Below are 22,647 nucleotides of genomic sequence, written 5' to 3'. Positions count from 1 at the left end.
AGAAGAAACTAAGTCCCGAGGCAGTTAAGTGACATAGTAGAGTGCTGGGTCTAGAGTCAAGAAAATCTGAGTTCAAATAGAGCCTCAAACACTTAGTAGTTGTGTGACTCAGGGCAGGTCACTTCACCTTTGCCTGCCTCAGTTTCTTCACCTGTGAAAGATCAACTGAGGTAGAGCCCACCACACATAACCAATGCCTGTTTCTTTTTTAGCAACTTTGCCAGTGACACACAAGTAACCACCAGGATTCAAATGTTGTCCCTCAGTCATCAAATCCATCTTCTACCATCCCACTCTACCCTAAATGGTCCGTGGGAAAGTCTATGGACTCTCTCAGAAGTCCCTGCGACTCCCTAGCACCCACCTCACTTTGTATACCTCTGGCCAGAAGTCATCGATCAACCAGCATTTATTAACAACTAAAATTTGCCAGACCCTGAGGTTGCAGACACGAAGAAGAGAGAGTTCCTGCCCCCCAGCACTTTCCACTCCAGTGGGAGAGGCAACATGTGCATATATACAAAATGGGCATGTACCCAATACACACAAGAGAGGTAATGGTGGGGAGAGACACCAGCAGCTGGGGACACAAAGAAAGTCCTCATGCAGGAGGCAAAACTTCAGCTGAACTTTGAAGGGAACCAGAATTTCTAAGAGGCCAAGGGGAGGCAGGAGGACATTCAGGTTTGGGGCCAGCCCTGGAAAAGGCAAAAGGAGGCAATGCAGTGATGTGTATGAAGGACAGTGAAAAGACTGGTCTGACTAGACCAAAGTGTACAGAGCTTTAAACACAGGAGTTTAAATTTGACCCTAGAAGAGGCGCCTGGGGAATGTTGAGAGCTCAAGACTGAAAAGGTGAGGTAAAATGATTTCCCAGGTATAACCTCAGAATCTCAGTTACCTCATCTGAAAAATGGGTATGATACCATCTAGAGTACTTACATCATTGGGGGTGCTGAACGAGGCTCCAACAAGATAAAATAAGTACTTTGAAATCTTTAAAGCTCCATAAAAATGTCAGCTATTAATACTATTATTATTGTTGGACAGTGATAGATGGACTCCCTTGTGCCAAAATATGTAAAGTCAGGATTTGTGTGCCAGTGAAGAATGCAGAAAATATAAGCCAGTTCCTTTAATCAAACCCATGATATTTACAGCCTGTGGGGGGTGCCAAAATATTCTAGGAAATGCCGACTTCTTTGTGACTTAAGTGTAGCCAAGCTCAATATTTCAACAAGGGGCATATCTGTGGAAAAAAAACAAAGTTACACTTTCCTCTTCCCCCCTGGAAATGAGCTAACCTCAAAGTTCATGGTAGAACTCTCAGACAATGTCACAGCTTAAAAAAAGCAGCTTCACCCATCTAAAAGTTGCAGGTCTAGGCTCAACCTTCCCAAATATCCTTGGACAGTGGGCTCCACCAGTCTCCCAAATGTGCCTCGGATGGGCAACAAGCAGACCATCTACTCTTGTCTCTTCCCACTCAGCCAACTGAAATCGCCTGCCTGCTAGTACCCAGAGCAGGGCTTTCGAGCAGGAGAGCCAAGCCTTGATTATTTCTGGCAAGAAAGGTCAGGCAAAATGAGAAGAAGTAAAAGAAAGAAATGTTACCTGTTCAGGCTTCAGCCCTGGTGGGACCCAGGCATACTCCTCCAAGGCACAGCCTGAGTCGTCATCCGAGGTCGAGTTCCTCTGAAAGTCAAACATGAGCTTGCTGACCGTCTTCTCCATTTCCAAAGGCATCACCGTCACGATGTGTTCCTCCTGGGGACACTTGCAGTGCAGACAGATCTTTCTGTAAGCAGGAAGGGAGGCTCGGTGAGTGAGAATGCAGGGAGGAAAGAAAGCATTTTCCAGAGGGCTGCCAATCACTGAAGATCTGATGGAGAACTAAAAACATTCTTTGGCAACCTGCCTCTGGCAGGGTCCCAGAGCATCCCAAGCAGTGTTCTCCCGCAGCCTGTGTGTGTACACTTTCTGTGATGCACCTACGTGCAGGCAGTCCCAGAAGGTCACAGACCAGCCAAGAGGAGAGAGAAGGAAGAAGCACGAATACAGCATCTACTAGGTGCCAGGCACTCTGTTAAGCACTTTACAAATCTCATTTGATACAACAACCCTGAGAGGTACATGTTGTTACAATCCTCATTTTACAGTTGAGGAAATTAAGGCAGATGGAGGTTAACCGTCACGCCCAGGGTCCTACAACCAGTAAGTCTCTGAGGTTGGATTTGAACTCGGGTCTTCCTGACTCTTGGCCCTGTGCTCTGCCTACTGTGGCACACAGTTGCCCAAATCTCTCAAGAGTTGCTTGAGCATGAACTCAGCTTTCCTTTTATGAAGTTTTCTCTGGATCAAGACAATGTGTTTGCATGTGTGTATGAGTATGTTTACATGTATGCACATGTGAGTGTGTGCATTTTTTTAGTTAGGTAGAAAGTTTAAAGATTCTAAGTATAAACTCCCTGACACTAATACAGAAGTTAAATATTTACCAGAAGAAATTACCAGTAAACTTGATATCTACATCACAATTTTTTTTAATAATAATGATATGAAGGAAGAGGAGACAGCCTAACAATCAGAGATGGAATGTATCATGGTTACGAGGGGTCTCCAGAGGCCGTGGTCTCTCATACATCCTGGCTATGGCTCTAAGACCCTAGGCAAGTCATCTCGTTGCTCAATGCCAGGCAACTCTCTAAGTTACAGGACAGCTGTCCATCTGCATTGGCAGAGGGAGGTTTCCTCACTGGCAATTCCCTACACCAAAGGAACCACAGATATAATAATAACAGTATTGACCACCAGAGACAGTATGGCAGAGCGCATAGATTGCCCTCTTTGGAGTTAGAAAGACTTGGATTTAAGACCTGCTTTTACTACATATTGAATGTGTGACGAAGGAAGGAAGGAAGGAAGGAAGGAAGGAAGGAAGGAAGGAAGGAAGGAAGGAAGGAACAGGCAGTAAGTGCCTACTATGTACCAGGCATTGTGCCAGGCACCTTTCCAATATCTCATTTGATCACAGACATAACCTTTCAGGGTTCCGGGCACCTCTCTGAGACTGAGAGTTCGAGCCAAAGTTACCAGTCAACATGAGTGGAGTTAGGGTCAGTTGACAACAGCGGAGGATGTTTCCGTACCAGCAATTGGTCCAAACTTAAATATTGTTGAAGATCATATGAAGTAATATATGCAAGTGATATATAAATGCTACTTATTATTATGAAGGAAGAGAAGGAGAAGGAGAAGAAACTTGGCTGCAAAGAAGAGCCTTGCCCCTCTCCCTCCCTTTGCAGAAATGGGGACATACACAACAAAACATTGCCTAAAAGTCAGATCTTATTAAGACATTGATTGTCTTTGCTGAAGGCTTTATTCTCCTTCCTCTTAAAAAAAAGTCTTTGGTATAGAGAAGGGAGAAGGAAAGGATACAGAGGAAAACCAAGAGCATGTAAAAACAAAAGATATCCACAAAATCCACTTAAAAATACAACAATAGTAATCGCTGATTTCTATAGGATGCTTGGTTTGAAGTAGTATTGGCATGTTGTATAGAGTTAATCTCAAAGTCAGGAAGACTGATATTTAAATCCATGCCTTTGACATGTATAGGGTGAACCTTCCAGAGCTCCCAGCAGCTCCCTAAGACTGTAAGTTGTAGAGAATTTGCCTCCCTGCATCTGTAGAGGGAGTTTCCCCACATGGGAGTCCCCTATACCAAAGAAATCAGATCCAGATCCTCTCTTTATCCCTATATAATTCTTTAATATTTTTAAAAGTGGATACATAGGATTTCATTCAAGTAACATGTATACTACAGATATTATCCCCCACTCCCTCCCCCCCGTTTTGTGAGTACTTCTTAGCGTGGAAATGGCCCATGCAGAACCATGACTCATCTTTGAGTTATACTATTTAAACATTTGCATGAGGCACTGAGGGGGTCGGGTGACTTCTTTCTAGACACAAAGCTGGTTTATGTCAGTAGAGATTCGAACCCAGGTCTTCCTGATTCAAAAGTAGTTCTTTATCTACCAGTCCTCAAGGTCTCCCTAGAGTCTCCTAGAAGAGAAAAACAAGATTTTCTGAAAGGGATGTGGATACATCCCTTAAGTGAATAAATTTCCCTTCTAAGTGAAAAGCAGAGATAGATTTCTTCCCCTGAATTGGACTGGCTGAAGGAATCTCTTAGGAAAGAAATGTCCACCTCCATTTCAGAGAGCAGGAGATTTGAAATCCTAATTAGAAACCCAATTGTTCTCTACTTTAATCGTTTTAACATATCCAGGAAGGCCATGCATCTGTGAGTTTCAAGCAAAGGTACATAATGATATAATCCTTCCCCAGAACTGTTTTCTCTTTTAAGGTTACCATCTGTTCCCTCCTCTATGGGCACAAAAAAGGATGAAGCTATATAAAAACTGATGCAAGCACCAGGAAAAAAAACAAAAAACAAAAAACCAACCTTGACTTTCTATCTCCAAACAAAAAAGGGCAGTGACAACTCCAAAATTATAAATAGTCCGATTTCTTTTACTAGGGTTTTTCTGATTCCTAATGCAGGGAGCCTTCAAAGCCATCCAGCCTAAGTACTCTGGATCCAGATTTGCACCTAGGTTTCCACTTCACCCTTTACAACACAAGAATGTACTTCAGCAAAAATAAAAAATAAAAAAGTCAGGAGGCTCCACTGAGCCAGGCCACAGAACCCTGCCAGATTCTCTCGTTTCCTGCCTTCCATCAGATCTAAGACGCCCACAGCCTCAAAACACACGGCATGTCTGGTTTGCATCTACCAAGTCAAAGGGGCTCAGTCTGGCCTCTGGCTGTTACCTTCAAAAATAATCACAGCGTAATTTAATGGGAACGCTTTAATTAATCAGCTACTGTGAAGAGGCCAGAGCTGCCGAGAAGCTTTCACAGAGTTTCTTATACGAGTTTATGACTTGAGGAAAAAGAGCTCAACGTGTGTTGAAGTTAATTTTACTAAGCTATTCAGTGACGAATGCTTTTTTTTAACTAGAAAAATCACACATTTATTTTCATAAAACTTAAAGCAATCCTACCCAGTGCGGTCCCCAGAATATCCATCAAGGAGCCTCATTTATACAGCAAGACAGGGAACAGCAAAATATTTAAAGTTGGAGGAACTAACAAAATAAACCAAAACATCAGGAGAAAGAAAAAAAAACACAACCTGGAAGAAATAAGCCCCAGAATTCGAGAAGCAGACAGAGAAAGCACTAATGTCAAATTCATGTAAAGGAGAACCAGGATCCGCTAAAGTGCACAGATAAAGGTCACTCCATATGATCCAAGGACGGGAGAGAGACACAATCCTGGCTCAATGTCCTTGACCCCAGACTAGGCACACTGGGGGGTAGGAGGAAGGAAAAAGAAAAAAGGGAACATTTTCATGGCATTCACAGGCCAGAGTCAGCCACCACGGTGCCTGTCAATGCCCAACTTGCTTCTTCCGTCCATTTCTCTGCCTCTGTGGGGCGAGGAAGGCATCCTAAAGAATGCAAGATGTTCTCTCCACCACCTGACTGAGCAAAAGGATTCTATTTTAAGTTGTTGAGACGGCTTATCATTCTGTCAGCCTGGAGCCTTAGAGCTCATTGCTTGTAAAGATTCCACCAACAGGAGAGCAGCAGTTCAGTTGGAACCAAAGATCAGCTCATCTTTTGACTAGCATGCATACAAAAAACCCTCAAACCCACAATCTCTCTCTTTCTCTCTCTCTCCCTCTCTCCCTCTCCCTCTCCCTCTCTCTTTATATATATATATACACACACACACACACACACACACACACACATATATACACACACACACACATACACACACACATATATACACACACATACATGCATACATATGTGTGCACACATATATATACAAATATACAGTGCACATATACATATGTATGTGAATGTGTATCTAGACAGATCTATGGAAGGAAGGAAGGAGGGTGAGAGGAATGAAGGGTAGAAGGAAAGAAGGGAAAAAGAAAGAAGAAAAGAAGAAAGGAAAGAAGGAAGAAAGGAGGGAATGAAGGAGGGAAGGAAAGAAGGGAGGAAGGAGGGAAAGAAGAAAGGATGGAAGGAAGGAAGAGGAAAGAAGGGAGGGAGAAAAAAAGAAACAAACAAACTTAGGGCTCATTATCCTGAAGCAAAAAAAAAAATTGAAACACCAAAATTCCCCAATCCTTCAAGGGACTCTTTACCTCTATCTTTCTGACTATTTGTTGTTTTTTCATTGTTTTGTAGGGGTGTCCAGCTCTTCATGACCAAGAAATTTGGGGTTTTCTTGGCAGAGATACTGGAGTGGTTTGCCATTTCCTTCTCCAGCTCATTTTACAAATGAGGAAACTGAGGCAAACAAGGTTAAGTGACTTGTCCAGGGTCACATAGCTAGTAAGTGTCTGAGGCCAGATTTGAACTCAGGGAGATGAGTCTACCTGACTCCAGGACCAGAGCTCTGGGCACTATGGTGCCACCTAGCTGCTTTTTCTGGGTATTTCTCTTCTCATTTATAGCCTCCCTTAAAAATGGTGCAAATTTCTTGAGGGCAAGAATCATTTCACTTGTGCCTTTGTAACCTCATTGACCAGCATAATATGGACAAATAATAGGTAAATACTAGATAAACAAAATCTGATTGATTGATTAATACAGTGAATAGAAAAGCTACTAACATGTGCTATTGGCAAAGTTTTGTTTTTTTTTTCAAATCAACTATTTCTCCATGGTATTGTATATCCTGGAGTCAACACTTGGGTTCAAATCTCCTCTCTGACACTTACTAGTTGTAGGATTCAGAGTAAGTAACTTAAAAAAAAAACAACCAACCTCTCTGTGCCCCAGTTTCTCCATAAATGAAATGGAGCAAGGAGAGGAATTCGAACTATCTTTTGGCATTTCATCTCCTACAATCCTATGTTGGTTTAGGCCAGAATATAAAATCCTTGTAAGTAGGGATTGTTTCATTCACTGAATCTGTATCTTCAGTTTCTAGCACATAGTAGGCACCTAAAAATGCATGTCAGTTGACTGGAGCGATATTCCCACAGTTAAAGCAATCACGAGTCCTAACCCTAACGGCAGCTTCTCCAGGATGCTCTGGAGGGGAGCTAGTGTGTTTCCTTCCAATTACCCAAAGTCCAGGGATATAATCTAGTAATGTGGACCAAGGTTGGCAGAAGAGTCATGCCATTTGCTTGCTTTGGAAGGAGTCAAGTTTTGACACCCAATGGCACAATGGCTCTTCTTTTTGTTGCAATGATTAAAGCTTTTCCTTGAAACACAGTGAATTCTGGGGAATTTGTGGATTATGCTTTAGGTTTTGTTTTTTTAAATAGACATTTATGAAAATAGAAGTTGCTGGTAAGCAGGATTTCTTTTCAAAATCTTGGCAAGGAGCATCGATTTTATTCTGTCAGGGATGACATTCTACCTGCACATAATTGGGTTTGTGAATGACAGATTTCCTAAGGAAAAGGCCATGATTCAGAGAAGACATTGAGTATTCTCTTTGCACTCTCACCTCCCCCTCCAAAAGTCACAGCTATTATTCATTCACTGCTTCATCACAGAAACTACAGCCAGCCGTTAGATGGAAATCTCAACAACTACAGGTATGTGAGAGCTGTGGCCACAGGTTTCTGGCAGCCCCTTTGCGCTATACCCTAACATCCAAATTTGCCTCATTCACTTTCATTCCACCAACATTTTTTAAATGCTTCCCATGTGTCAGTCACTGGAGTAAGTACCCGAGGAGAAGAGACAAAGAATGAAAAACAGTCCCTTTCTTGAAAGATTCTATATTCATCTTTGAAGAAGCAGTGGCCCTCCAGCTCCAGGTCCACATGTTCTATCTGTGCGGTTGAGGCTATCCTCACAAAGAGATGGCCATGAATGACCATCGAAGTATTCATGAGGTAACAAGCTAGGAGGAAGCCAGGAGGAAAGAAGAGAGAAGACTGGATCAAGTGGCAAGGAGTCTTTCTTTTCAGCCCCTCAAATTGCATTAAGTCTTGTTACCTCTCCAAACCTCAGTTTCTCCCTCTGAATAGTGAGGGGAATTGAACTAGAATCTCTGGGGCTCGTCACCTTTTTTTGTGTTATAGGCCCCTTTGGCAGTCTGGTGGAACCTATAGATTGCTTCTCAGAATAGTGCTTTTAAATTCATAAAATAAAATATATTGGATTACAAAGGTAACCAATTACATTGAAATTCAATGATCACCATATAAAACAAAACAAAATCAGTTCATGGACCACAGATTAAGAACTTCTAGACCAGAAAATTCTTTAACAACCATAATAATAGTAGCTCACATTAAAAAAAGATTAAGATAATATTAGTATAATTCTGATTATAGTAATACGGGGAATCCATGATGTGGAAAACTCCCATCCCTGAATCAAACTGTCTGTAACTCATAGCCTTATGGAGTTCCCTGGGGCACTGAGGTTAACTGACTTTTCCTTGGTCACACAGAATAGTATATGTTAGAAATGGTTCTTGAACCTAGGTTTCCACGACTCTATGTACATGTACCATACTTTCTCCTGACTCCTGAAGGTTTGTTTATAAGCCTTAAAAACTTCAGATTTTAAATACTCTGGCTCTGATTTGGAGGGGGGAAGAAAATCTGTGCTTTGAAAGAAGTAATGGGTAATTGTGTGCAACAATGAGTCACAATCTGACCCTCTGTGGGTGTACAGGGTATTGGGAGTTGGTAGTGGCGGTGATGGGAGTATGTATAAGGAAAAGAGGAGAAGGGAAAGAAAAAGAGAAGGTTTCCTCAAAAGAATTTAAGGTCTTTGAAAGTAGAAGTTGTTTTCATTTTTGTTTTTAATTTCATAGGGTCTTGCACAGTGCCTGGCCCCATGATGGGTGCTAATGTAGTGCTTCCTGATCGAGAACATGCCCTTCTCCATCAAGAGGACTATAAACTGGATGCTTGTCCATCTCTCATGGTCATTGGAGTTCAGCCAACCAAGGGCCACCATAAATCTTTCAAGGGCACAAACTTGTTCAAGGGTCACTGGGGATCAGTCCCAACCCCACACATCATGATAGTCTCCTGCATCAGGATACAAGATTGTGTGCCATTGGGCTGATGTCCCCACCAAGGACATGTCTGTGAAACTGAGCTGACAGAAGGAATGCTCTACATTATCAACAACTTCTGCCTTGGTGAAAACCCACCATCTATTCCCATTCTCAGGGTGCCCTACAGAATGGATTTTGGACAACAAATTCAGAGTTGGCATAGGTCAAGAGGCCTGCTTCTGGATGCAGGGTTGGAGGTATCGGGTGAATGGGAAGGATGCTCAAAGGCAAGTTCAGATTCCACACAGTGACAACCTCTATAGAGGACAGATAATTAACAAAAGGCTCAAACTCCCACAGGCCAGACTCACAAAAGACATATCCAAAGGCTAGTATGACAACATCCTGTGCTGAAGGGAAAGGACGGGAATTACCTAGAACCCTCCCATGCTTCATGCAAATGAATAAATTCCAGTTACACAACTAAGTGCTATTAGGAACATGCAATAATTAATTGAGGTATATAATAATTAATTAGGACCCTTGGAGGTGATCTGCTCTAAACTCCTCATTTGATACATGAGGAAACTGAGGTTCAGCAGTCAAATGCCTTGCCTATCATAGGAAGTCACAGAAGGGCACTTAGCACAGTAGGTGCCTAAAAATGCTTACTGACTGACTATTGAGAGTCAGCAGACATCCAGTTCAACCCATACATGAAAAGGATCCCCACTATAATATTCCTGAGAAATAGGTCTCTAGCCTCTGCTTGAAGGCCTTCAAGGCAGGAGACCCCACTACCTCTTGAATGCAGTCCATTCTCTTTGGGGAGAGCTCCAAATGTTAAGAAGCTACTCCCAATTTCAAGCTCAAATTAGCCAATTTTACCACAGACTAAAAGGCAGAGCCAGAATTTGAACCCAGTGCTTCTGGCTCCCCAACCCTCACCTTCTTTATTGTACTTCTCTTGGACAGCCCTGACCATGAGCCTCTTTTTTGCTAAGTGTTAGTTTATGGAGTGATATTTCAAATGTGAAGAAAGCTGAGGTCAGATTTCATCCAAAGTGTTCCACCTCCCTGAACTCATAGGAATGAGAGTCTGGCCTGAGAGAAGGGTGTAACATGCCAGGAAAACAAACCCAGCATTAGCATGGAACAACTACACAGTGCACAATCCAGAGAAATAGACCCTCCTGGGCCACGTAGCCACAGCAGCACATCCAGACATTTCTATGGGAGAGAAGATTTCTCCATGGGGGAAGATGCCACACAAATTCTCTTGAGTGCTGGGAAATAAAGAGTTAAGTCCCACAAAAGAATTCTGTAGGATAACTAGGTCCCAGCTGACATAAGCTTTCCATGATCTCTCTCTGCTGAAAGAAAGGAACAGAGCAGAGGGAATGAAGACGGAATAGTTGGCTTGCGAGTGTGTCTTTATACTTTTCAGCATTGGTGTGTTGACTATTCTGAGAATTCACAATTCTTCCAGTAAAAGGATGGGGTTGTCCTAGGAGGGGCAAACCCAGGAAAGGCTGAAAAAGGGTCCAGCTTTCCCAGGTTGCATTGGGGCTCAGACCTTTCATTTTCCTCAAGAACAGTCACCTATTTAGACCAAGGTAGAGAAACAACCTTAACTGAACTACAAGGCCTTGATCTGTTTGCTGTCTTTTGACTGAAGGCCAGAGGCTGAGAACTGGACAAGATTCAGGGGCCACCTAATTGAATCCCCTCATTTACAGATGCGGAAACTGAGGCCTGGGGAGGGTCAACAACCTACCTAAGATCACAGGATCATGGAGTTACAGTTGGAAGGAATCCTGGGAGCCTCCTAGTCTAGCTCCCTGAAGAAACTGAAGAGGGAAAGAGGCTAAATGACTCTCCCAAGGATATAAAGGATTAGAGGTAGGATTCGAACCCAGGTTTCCATTCTCCTTTTTCATGCTAGCTGAAACCCAAAGAAAAGAACTAGGGCACCAGGATGTACAAAGGAGGGAAGGTCAGAATTACAGCTTCATGAAATAAAGCACAGGATCCCAAAAGGTGCTCAATAGAAGGAAAGAATCCTTAAAAAACAAAGAGATTTCTGGAAACAGAGAGTTTGCCTTGAAAGGTAGTGAGCTCCTTGTCACTGGAGGTGTTTGAGCAAGTGCTGGATGACCACTTACTTGTCAGAAATATTTTAAAAGGAATGGTTAGAATAGGGGCAGCGATGGGATGCTGCAGTGGATAGAGTGCTGGGCCTAGAGTCAAGAAGACCCCTCTTCCTGAGTTCAATTCCAGCCTCAGACATAGTAGCTATGTGACTGGACAAATCACTTAACCTTGTTTGCCTCATTTCCCTCATCTGTAAAATGAGCTGAAGAAGGAAATGGCAAACTACTCTAGTTATCTTTGCCAAGAAAATCCCGAATGGGATCACGAAGAACAACAACCACAACAGAAGGTAGCTAGGTGGTGCAGTAGATAGAATGGCAGACCTGGAGTCAGGAAGACTCATCTTCCCGAGTTCAAATCCAGCTTGGACACTTCCTAGCAGTGTAACCCTGGAAGAAGAGTCAGACACAACTTAAAAACAACTGAATATCAACAAACGTGGTTAGGGTTAGGCTAGGATTGGATGATCTCTGAGGTGGATCCTCTTACAGCACAGCTTCTTGTACAGTGACAATGTCACTCTGCTCTGGAAAGCTCCCTCTTGCCTCAAGGAGAGGGTTTGGCATTTAAAACCCTTCACAGTTTGGCTCCAGCCTAGCTTTCCCAGCTCAAGGCCCATCCTTCCCTTTTAGTAATCTATATTCTGGTCAAATGAACTTATTTGTTGTACCCCAAACATGACATTCCATTTCTCTCTCCACCTACTGGCTGTCTGTCTCCCATGCTTGGAATGTTCTCCCTCCTCAACTCTGACTCTCAAAAGTTTTAGCTTCCTTCCAAGGTATACAAAGTTTTTTCTAGCACGGTTCCCTGCTTATAATAGGTGTTTAATAAATGCGTATTCATTCATTCATTTCCTGATTCCCCCAGCTGTTAGTGCCTTATCCACCATCATCACCCCCGCCATCTTTTATATTGACTTCTCAGGGTTCATGTTGTTTTCCTCCAATAAGTTGTAATCTGCTTGAAGGTATGCAGTGTCTTGTTTTTGTCTTTGTAGCTCTGACACATAGTAGCCATCTAAGAAATGCTTCTTGAGTGAATGAGTGAATGAATGAATGAATGAATGAACGTCTCCCTTCTAATTCTCAAATCTTGTGATTCAATGAGGTGAAGGCCTAGCTGACCGGGGGTTAACAAGATCCTGGAAGTGAGGGCACTTCTGTCTCAATCCACACACCTCTACACAAAGGACCCGGTGGTAACGGTGTCAAGTAGGGAAGGCAGGAGCTACCACACAACAAGAAATGAACTGAAAACCCATAGTAACTCTCCATTTACAGACAATGTAACATCTTCTCCTCATTTTCTCATCCCAATGTTTCCAAGTAACTGGATCCCTCCTCCCCTCCCCAATTATAACGATGCCAGTGGTTAGATAAAGATAAGAATAAATTTAGATTAGGGCAGTGAGCCAAACCTCTGCCTTAATGTTAGGAAGTTTCTTAGCTGGGGGCTCTGAGCTACTGTAACTGCATACTTAACTTTTTATTTAATGTGAAGTCCAAAAAGCAGCAGAAAAGGAGACTACACAGACCTGAAGGACCATTATACTTCTCATATGATAAACAAAATTAGCCAGCTGTTCTGAAGTGGTTGTTTCTATTACCAGGGATAACAAGGAGGGCATAGGACAAGGACTACGAAAGGCCAGCTGCACCCTCTGGAGTGTCTCTCATTGCCACCAGGGTTACATACACAAGATACTTTTTTCTTCCTGGGGTCAAACAGAACAAGTCTTAATTCCTCTTCCAAGTCCAATCCAGCTCTTCAAATGCTTCAATATAGTTCCTGTGTCCTTCTGGCCTTCTGTTTTGTTGCTTCATATTAGCTGCCCACTGGAAGACTTCTGAACACACCCTGGATCCCAGCCTGGCTCTGGGTTTTTTCAATGTCACTGCATCCAGAGACTAGTTTGTCCAGTAAGATTTTCCGTTTGTTTTTCTGATTAAATTTTGATGAAATTGATGTGATTCCTCTCTGTTGTCAAAAGTATCTTGCATCTTATACTGTAATTTGTGCATGGACTCCCCCCCCCCCCCTTGGAATATAAACTCCTTGAAGGCAGAGGCTGTTTGGCTTTTCTAGAGCTTAGCCCAATGCCTGGTACATAGCAGGTTCTTAATAGATACTTAGTGACTGACTAATGGGTAGACAGATAAGATGGGCTCTGCTTGCTGGCTTAGAGAGCCCCATCCTCATGGGCCAGGAACGATCACTGGATACGTTTACAGTTTGTTTGTTCTCTGGCTCTTTTCCTTGGTGCTCAAACAGTGAAAGATGGAGTCAGGCATGAACCTTGACGTTTGCTGTTTCTGGGAAATAGTTTCCTGCACATGCAGAGGCTGGGAGGGAGACGGCAACCCAGACCCAGCTGGGTATGAGGTTGGTGTGCCAAAGCCTGCTGCCTGGTCCCATCAAACTCCGAGCACTCCCTTCTGGCTCTGCTGGCTCTGACCATCTGGGCTAAGAAGGGCCTCCCTCTCTGGAGGCCTGCTAAAGTCAAAGTAACCTAACTTTCTATGACAATTGTTTCCTCTTATTAATTTGCAAATTTACAGCATGATGAAGAAATGCGTGCAGTGCCCTACTTTGCATTAGACTGGCTTCTGGCTTTCGAGCAGTACAAGTGAGTCACTTTTCCTTTGACAGTCTCCTGGGTGAATTTTCTCAAAAGCCTAAACCTTTTTGAAGGGTTCTCTCGGCTTTCTAATTTGCATTTATGATTGCCCACCTGCAAGCTATTAGGGAGGGAACTGCATTCCCTACAACCTAGATTGGACACCTACTATACACAAGCACTGGGGGAGACCAACAACTGAAAATGACCTTGACCTCGCCCTCCAGAAGTACAATGGAGATTAGGCATGTCGACAAATAACTGGAATACAAAGGAAAATGTGATAAGCCCCAAAGCATGAAAAGGGATAACCAAGAACCTTCATGCCTTCAAGGACTGGCAAATCGCTAACTGCTTTGCATTTGGTTGAACTCCTAAGATTGCATGTGAAGAAATGCAGACAAACTCCTATGAAGTTGAAGCGCAAAACTATCTTCCCCCTCCCAGAGTTACAACAGAAACTTATTTGTACTTTCGATTCCAGGATGGCAGAAAATAACTAGGATCTATTCATGGGCATATATGTGCATAGGACATTTCAATAGACTGTGCACCCAGCAATTTTTTTTCAAGAAAAACATTTCTCTGTCTTCCTGACTCCAAGTTCATCACTCTAGTCCCTGCACCACACTGCCACTTAAAGATGATCTTTGTAAACCGATCCTCAGTTAGCAAGAGTACTTTACTGATATCCTCATGATAGCAGGAAAACTCAAGGAAGGCTCCTACCACTCCTGCTTGCCACCCCCCACTTCACAAAATGCTGAGCTTATCATAGGAAATGTATAAGAGGCACCCACAATGGGCACATGTACCCACGTGTTTGAGATTACCGATTTATCACAATATTAGTGCAATTTGGATATACACTCATCTGGTGTTTTTCTCCCAAGCAGGCCCAACCTCTTTTGCATTCACCTTTCAAATGACCATCCCAATTTTAAAGACTAGAAACAGAGAAGTGACTGCCCCAAGTGTGTCGCAGCAGGGCTACAACCTTGGATAGAAAAGGTGCCGTCTCTCAGGGACTTGAAAGACAGTATGTTTTCCTCTTGTCCCTATCCCCAAGATTCGACTTCCATCAGCTGGGGAGTTCACATTGTCCATAGATGGTGAAGGCAGAGCAGCTCCGCTGTTTACATCCCTGCTATCTTGGAGGCAAGAAGCTGGGTATCTGGGGAAGCTCAGGTCGCCTCCCCAGCCTGTCAGAGCCATTGCCATATTAAGAATACACAAAGTAGGTAAAGTGGGGCCCTCCAATGTGATAAATCAGTTTATTTCACTTCACCTAGAACTGATTTTTAAAATATTTAGGCTTTTGATGATGTAAACATTTTGCCTAGGACACTTAAAGAATAATTTGGGGGGGCGGGGAGGAAAAAAGACTATTTATAGGAGCACAGAATCTCGAAATGGAATGGAAACTTGGAGCTCATCAAAATGGACTCTTTATTTGAATGATAAGGAAACTGAGGTTCAAGGGCTTAAAGGTAGGTGGTAGCAGAGTGGAAACTCAAGTCAGACACCAAGGATTTATATTTCTACTACATCATATCTGGGAAAAACCTGCTTAAAATTTTCTTATCATTCAAAACTGAGTTCTCAGATGACGAAGAGACAAAAAAATTAATCCAAAAGTCAATAGACTGGTACCTTCTCTTTCACCCAGTAACACTACTACCAGACCTATAACCAAAGAGATCACAGAAGAGGAAAAGGACCTATAGGCACAAACATACTTAGGGCACTTTTTTTGGTAGAGGCAAAGAATTGGAAACAAAGAAGTGTCTATCAATTGAGGAACAACTGAACGAGTAGGGTATATGAATGTAATGGAAAATTACGGAAGGACGATGGTTTCAGAGAAACTTGGGCAGACTTACATGCACTGAGGCATAGAACCAGGAGAACAATTCACACAATTTCAGCAACATTTTGAAGACAAACAACTTTGAAAGACTTAAGAACTCTGATCAACGTAATGTTCATCTGTGATTCCACAGGACCAATGATGACGCATGCTATTTACCTCCTGCTAAGGAGGTGATCCTCTCACTAAGGCATAAGTTTCTGGACATGGTTACTGTGAGAATTTGTATTGCTTGATCATATATATTTGTCACAATGGCATTTTTTTCTTTCTTTTTTTTTCCCCTTCCAGTGGGAGGAGAGATGTGGGAAGTAGAGAAAATAAATACTTGCTTACAGAAATAAAATAAAGTTTTTTTAAAAAAGAGTATACATAAAACAACTGGAACTGTCCCTTCAGTGTCAATGATGAAGAGACTTTAGTGGGTTTCACTATCCAGACCGAGGCTGACCAAGTCCTATTTCTGTATCTCATAGTTTAAAATGCTTAGAAAGCTGCCATCTTCTTTCTTATTAAGCTGAGGAATAATTCAGTCTATTGCTATGAATTGCCTACTGTGTGTTCAAAACTCCACTACATGCTAAGGAATTTAATATACACTTGTTAACAGTTCACTATATGTAGGGGACTGTACAGGGTACTGGGGACATAGGGATAAAACCCAAACAATCCCTGTCTCCTATGAATCTATAGCCCGCTGGGTTTCAACAAGTTCACAGATAATTAAATACAAGATAATTTCATGAGGGAAAGAGGAGAAACAAATAGAAGGATCAGGAATGCAGGAAGTGGCAAATCAGTTTAGCCTTAAAAAAACAAGGATTCTAATAGGCAGAGGTTTGGAATGAGCATTCCAGGAATGGAGGACAGGCTGGACAAAGGCACAGAGACCAGCGATGGCATGTTCCATTAAGGGAACACTTGGGAAGCCACTTTGGCTAGAGCAGAGATGAAGCTGGAAAGGTAGGTTAGGTATGAAGTTGTGGAAGGCTTTAAATGACAAACTGAGGAGTTAGTATTTTATCTCACACACAGAAGGGAGCCCCTGAAGTGACTTAGTCAGACCTGTGTGAAACATGGCTTACAGATAATGAAGACTGAAAGTAGTGAGAACATTGAGACATCTATAGCTTAGGGCTGAATTTGGGGAGTGACTATGTGAATAGAGAAAAGTTGAATGGTACTGTGGGAAAAACTCTGGCTCTAGATTTAAAGGATCTGGGTTCAAATCCCACTTCTGGTCCTTACCTACCTGGGTGACCTTGGACAAGTCACTTAACTTTCATTGGCCTTAACTTCCTCATTGTAAAAGGAGGTGTTGGTTTAGATGGCTTAGATCTATGATCTGATAATGTGAGATAAGTCATGAAGGTAGAACCAGCAAGGTCTGGTAAATGATTAGGCATGGGAGGGTGGGTTGGAGAGGGTGGGTTAGGGAGGGAGAAGAGTCAAGGAGGTCATTGAGATTAGGAGCTTATGACTGGAAGGATGATGGCATGCTCCATTGAAATGGGGAAGTTTTGAGGAGGAATAGATGGTGGTGGAAGGGATGGAGAGGCAATATAAAAAGTTTCATTTTGGATGAGTTTAGTTTGAAATGCCAATGGCACATCCAAGTGAATATCTGGCAGGCAAGCCAGCAATACAAGCTAGAACTCAGGAGAAAGATTTGAGCTCAAATGTTAGCACTACAATTTGACACAACACTTCCAACTTGTCATAAGATAATGTATGTGCAAACTACCAAAAAATCATTTTACAGATCTAGAAAAAATGTATCAAAATTCACCTGGAAGAACAAAAGGCCCAGGATATCAAGAAAAATGCTAGGGAAGGGGCTTAGCCATACCAGATTTTAAACTGTATTATAAAGCAGCAATTATCAAAACCAGTTGGTACTGGCTAAGAAATAGAGGTACCCCTATCATATCATAGCAATGGAATAGGTTAGGTACACAAGAGCCAGCAGTCAGTGACCATAGCAGTCTGCTGTTTGATAAACCCAAGGACCCCAGTTTTGGGGATAAGAACTCACTGTTTGATAAAGACTGCTGGGAAAACTGGAAAATAGTGTGGGGGAAACAGGGCATAGACCAATGCCTGACACCATATACCAGAATAAAGTTCAAATGAGTACATGATCTAGGTATAAAGGCTGATACTATAAACAAACTAGGGGAGCAAGGAATGGTTCATTTGTCAGATTTATGGAGAATGGAGGAATTTATGACCAAACAAGAGATAGAGAACATTATAAAATTCAAAACGGATAACTTTGAATACATCAAATTAAAAAGTTTTTGCACAAACAAAGCCAATGCAACCAAGATTAGAGGAGAAGCAGAATTTTGGGAAACAATTTTTATAACCACTGTCTCTCATAAAGGCCTCATTTCTAAAATACATAGAGAACCAAGCTGAATTTATAAGAAACCAAGTCATTCTCCAATTGATAAATGGTCAGTGGATATGAATAGACAGTTTTCAGAGGAAGAGATTAAAGCCACCTATTGTTTCATGAAAAAATGCTCTAAATCATATTGATTAGAGAGATGCAAATCAGAACCAACTCTGAGGTACCATATCGTATTAGCTAACACGCAAACAGGAAAATGATAAATGCTGGAGAAGATGTGAGAGAATTGAAACACTAATTCATTGTTGGTGGAGCTGTGAGCTGATTCAACCATTCTGGAGAGTAATTTGGAACTATGCCCAAAGGGCTACAAAACTGTGCATACCCTTTGATCCAACAATACCACTTCTAGGGCTGTATCCCAAAGAGATCATAAAAATGGAAAAGGACAAAAATGTACAAAAATATTTATAGTAGCTCTTTTGTGGTGGCCAAGAACTGGAAATCAAGGGGGTGCCCATCAATTGGGGAATGGCTGAACAAGTTATGGTATATGAATGTAATGGAATACTACTGTGCTATAAGAAATGATGAACAGGAGAACTTCATAAAAACCTGGAAAGACTTATATGAACTGAGTGAAGCGAGCAGAGCCAGGAGAACATTATACACAGTATTAGCCACAGTATGTGAGGACTGTTTTTGACAGACTTAGCTCTTCACAGCAATGCAATGACCTAAAACATTTCCAAAAGACTCATGATGCAAAATGCCATCCACATCCAGAGGAAGAACTATGGACTCAGAATACAGAATGTCACAGACCATTTTCTCTTTTGTTATGTTTTGTTTTTCTCATAGTTTCTCCCATTTATTTTAATTCTTCTATGCAACACGACTAATGTGAAAATGTGTTTAATAGGAATGTATGTGTAGAACTCATACAAGACTGTATGCCATCTTGGGGAGAAAATTTGGAACTTATGGAAGTGATTGATTGTGGAAAACTGAAAACAAATAAGTTAATAAATTTGGGGGAAAAAATATAATGGATATGTGGCTAGATAGGATATAAGAGGTCTAAATCCCTAACTTAACGATGAGAAAACTGGAGGCCTAGAGAAGCTGAATTATTTACCCACATTCAAGATCACTAAACACTTACTAAGTACCAGGCATGAACCTGATCTCTGCCCTGAAGGAGCTTACATCATATTGGTTTCACACAGGTAGTAAAAGGAAGATTGGAGATTTGAACTCAGGTCCTTTGACTCTGAATCTTCTTGAGAACTCCATGAGGGGAGAGGGGGTTGTTGTCATTAGACTGGGAGCTCCTAAGTTGGGAAGACATTGTCCCTCCTGTTGTATACCAACTTCTAGTTGTATACCAACCTCTAGTTGTATACCATCCTCATCACCATTTTTCAAAGGCCATGGTTCTCTTACTGTACCGGTCACTTTAACCATGTACAATGAAATGGGCTGTTTTCCAGCCCTGCTCACAGAGAGGCCCCCCAATCATTGGGAAGGCACAGTAAATTCTTAAGTGGCTGCTTATTAATAACATTGTAAGTTTACATTAGAGCACCTTTCATCCAGGGAGGCTGGGCCAACTGCATATATGAGAAATCCTTTTGGCTGGAGTGGAACAAGGCCAGCTGGCATCACCTTCCCTCAGGGGCTTGGCTTGGGGGGAATTTTGGCTCCAGGCACACCCTTCTAAACTTGTCAAGGGCTCTTATTAATATCCATGCTGATGGGCTCAACATAAACTTAGCAAAATGAGGCCAAAGAGAGAGAGCTTTGGAAACAAAGTGCCAAAGAACTGGGAAAGGGGGGATTAGAGGGATGGGGTGAAGGGTGGAGGGGTTGATCAAGACAAAGAGTTGTGGGAAACAAGACCCATTGCTCTAGATAGATACAGACATAAAGAGGGTAGAGGAGTTCCAGAACAGATTCAGCTCAAATCAAGCAGGCTGAGGGATCTCCTGGGGAAGGAGGGGGGCAAGGAGAGAAAGAGGCAAGATTCTGGCTACACTTCTCCAGTTTTATCTCCAAGCCAGGCTTTGGGGTTTTGTTCTAGGAGGAACAGCAATCTTCCCAGCTTTGTAGCTGAGACAGGAAGGAGGGAGGTAAGGAGGGAGAAAATAACATTTCCTCATTTCATATGATGTTGGAAAGAAGCCCTTGATGAATTGAATTCACATGGTCCATGGGGGTGACGGGTTTGAAAATGGTTTTAATATTTATTCTGTTTCAGGTCAACAATTCATGGCTTTGAGTCACAGAGTGAGCCCAACAGCTAATGGATGTGGCCATTCCTACTTGTCACCATCCAAAAGGTTACTCAGCCAAGTGCTTTGTATGGAGAAGCCACTCAGTGAATATCTGATTGAACAGCGAAAAGACTCTGTAAAACCCTCAGAAATGCAGGCTAGCATAGGATCAAGAAGCAAAGCACGCCAATTGCCCTGCCAAATGAGGCTTGAGTGACTTTAGTTCACTGATCTATAAAGTGGAGGTTATCGTCTTCCAACTCTACAAATCACAATAATGCAGCATCTCTTCAAATAGACAGGAATAAATGGACCTGTGATTTCACTGGTGTAACTCCCAAGTAAGGAAGCTCCCTCTCCTGAATGCAGGTCAGTACTTTCTCTGCAATTTAGAGTCACAGAAAGTTGCCTAGAGCAATGAGAAGTTAATCAACTTGCCCAGGGACACAAAGCCAGTACATATTAAAGGCAGAATTTGAACCCAGTTCTAACTTTGAGGCCATTATCTTCACATTGTTGTACGCCATCCTACTTCCTCAGAGTAGAAGGGGATAAAACAACTGATTGCCATTGGATGGAGACAATTTTTCTTGACCAATAGGAAACTTCTCACTAGAAGACTATTGTTTATAAAGACAAGCGTCTTGTAATTGGAATCATTAAAAGCCCTGCTTGATTTCCCAAAGGAATAGTCTACTCACCTCCTCTTGTTCAGGCAACTGTAGTGGATAGAGGACTGGGACTGAAGTCAGAGAGACCTGTTTTCAAATCCACTTACAAGCTGTATGGCCCTGGGCAAATCACTTAACTTTTCTATGCCTCAGTTTACTCAAACTGCAAAATGAGGATAACAGTAACACCCAGCTCAGAGGGTTGTTATGAGGATCAAATGAGATAATATTTGTGTATTGTTTGGCATAGTGCCTGGCACATAGTAAGTGCTTAGTAAATGTTTATTTTCTTCCATCCTTTCCTCCCTGTTCAATTCCAGGAACATTTCATTGTCCATCTGGGACAACTAGGTGGTGCAGTGGACAGAGCACCAGTGCAGGAGTCAGGAGGACCTGAGTTCAAATCTCACCTCACACACTTGACACTAACTAGCTGTGTGACCTTGAGCAAGTCACTTAACCCCAACTGCCTCATCCTGGGTCCTCTCCAGTCATCCTTATGAATATCTGGTCACTGGATTCAGATGGCTCTGGAGGAGAAGTGAGGCTGGTGACCTGGACAGCCCTCCCTCACTCAAAACAAAGCCAAGTGCAAGTCATATCATTATTTCTCTGATGGCATGGTCTTCTTCAACAATGAAGGACAAACACACACACACACATTGTCCATCTGCACAGTCTGTCCAAGATAAGTGGAATAAAGTACTTACATTCATATTACCTACTTGGTTCTTCCTGTGTGGATAGGCAGACAGTGGCTACAGGACAGGCCTTGGGAGTCAGGAACACCTGAACTCAAATCCTGCCTCAGATATTTACTTGTCCTATGACCCTGGGAAAGTCAGTTCACCTCTCTTAGGCTCAGTTTCCTCTTCTATAACATGGATATAATAGGGTTGTTGTGAAGTTAAAATGAGATAACTCTATAAAGTGTTCTGTAAACCTTAAGGCACCATATAAATGCTAGCTAGCGAGCAGGAGTAGCTGTTAGGCTAAACTCGGAGTTATTTTACATCTCATCATAGACACAGCAATACAAGGTTTGATATAACCAGCCCAATATCATCTGTAACCAAGAATAACAAAGAAACCCCACCATCTATAGGAAATCCCTTTTCCACTTGGATTCTTTTCCAAAATAGTGGCAAATGCCTTTGGCAAGCATGTTTTCTGCCTTACTTCTTGTAAATAAACAGAAGGTTGTCAATATTCCTACAAGGGTACAAGTAATGAAAAACCACTCACTGTCTCTGAAGAGTTCAAGTTGAAGATAACTCAAAAAAGAATCAGAAAAGCCCCAGGTAAGAGTAAGTATTCCCCATGAGCCTTGACAAATGATCTATAGGGCAAGAGAGACAATGTCAAGGATGTTTTCAGTGAGAAGTATGATGGGAAGAGAAGGTGGGCTGGTCAGGGAAGGAGAGGGAGGCATGGACAGCCCATAGACTTCATTGGCATCCATGTAACATCAAGAGTCAGGCTTCCAATAGATGACACTCCATTTAAGATCTCTGAAAGGCCATCCACAAAGGTTAATCAAGATAAAGCAGGAATAAGTTGCAATCTGCGCTGATGGAGGGAGGACCTCCATCACTAAAATCACACAGAGATCATTGAGTTAGGATAAG

The 22,647-nt window shown here is 42.3% G+C and overlaps 1 protein-coding gene across 4 annotated transcripts in view; it reads right to left on the bottom strand.

Annotated features, from left to right (window-relative positions):
- PRICKLE2 (prickle planar cell polarity protein 2) overlaps positions 1-22,647 on the bottom strand; it is a 351,667-nt gene that overhangs the window by 95,944 nt on the left and 233,076 nt on the right. For all 4 annotated transcript variants that reach the window (XM_072598765.1, XM_072598767.1, XM_072598766.1 and 1 more), the window contains one exon: positions 1,615-1,798. In XM_072598765.1, coding sequence (XP_072454866.1) covers positions 1,615-1,798 — 184 coding nt within the window. The remainder of the gene's footprint in view (positions 1-1,614; positions 1,799-22,647) is intronic.

Source organism: Notamacropus eugenii, chromosome 3 (assembly GCF_028372415.1).
Source record: "Notamacropus eugenii isolate mMacEug1 chromosome 3, mMacEug1.pri_v2, whole genome shotgun sequence".
Classification (NCBI taxonomy): Eukaryota; Metazoa; Chordata; class Mammalia; order Diprotodontia; family Macropodidae; genus Notamacropus; species Notamacropus eugenii.
This window is presented reverse-complemented; position numbering and strand designations above follow the sequence as displayed.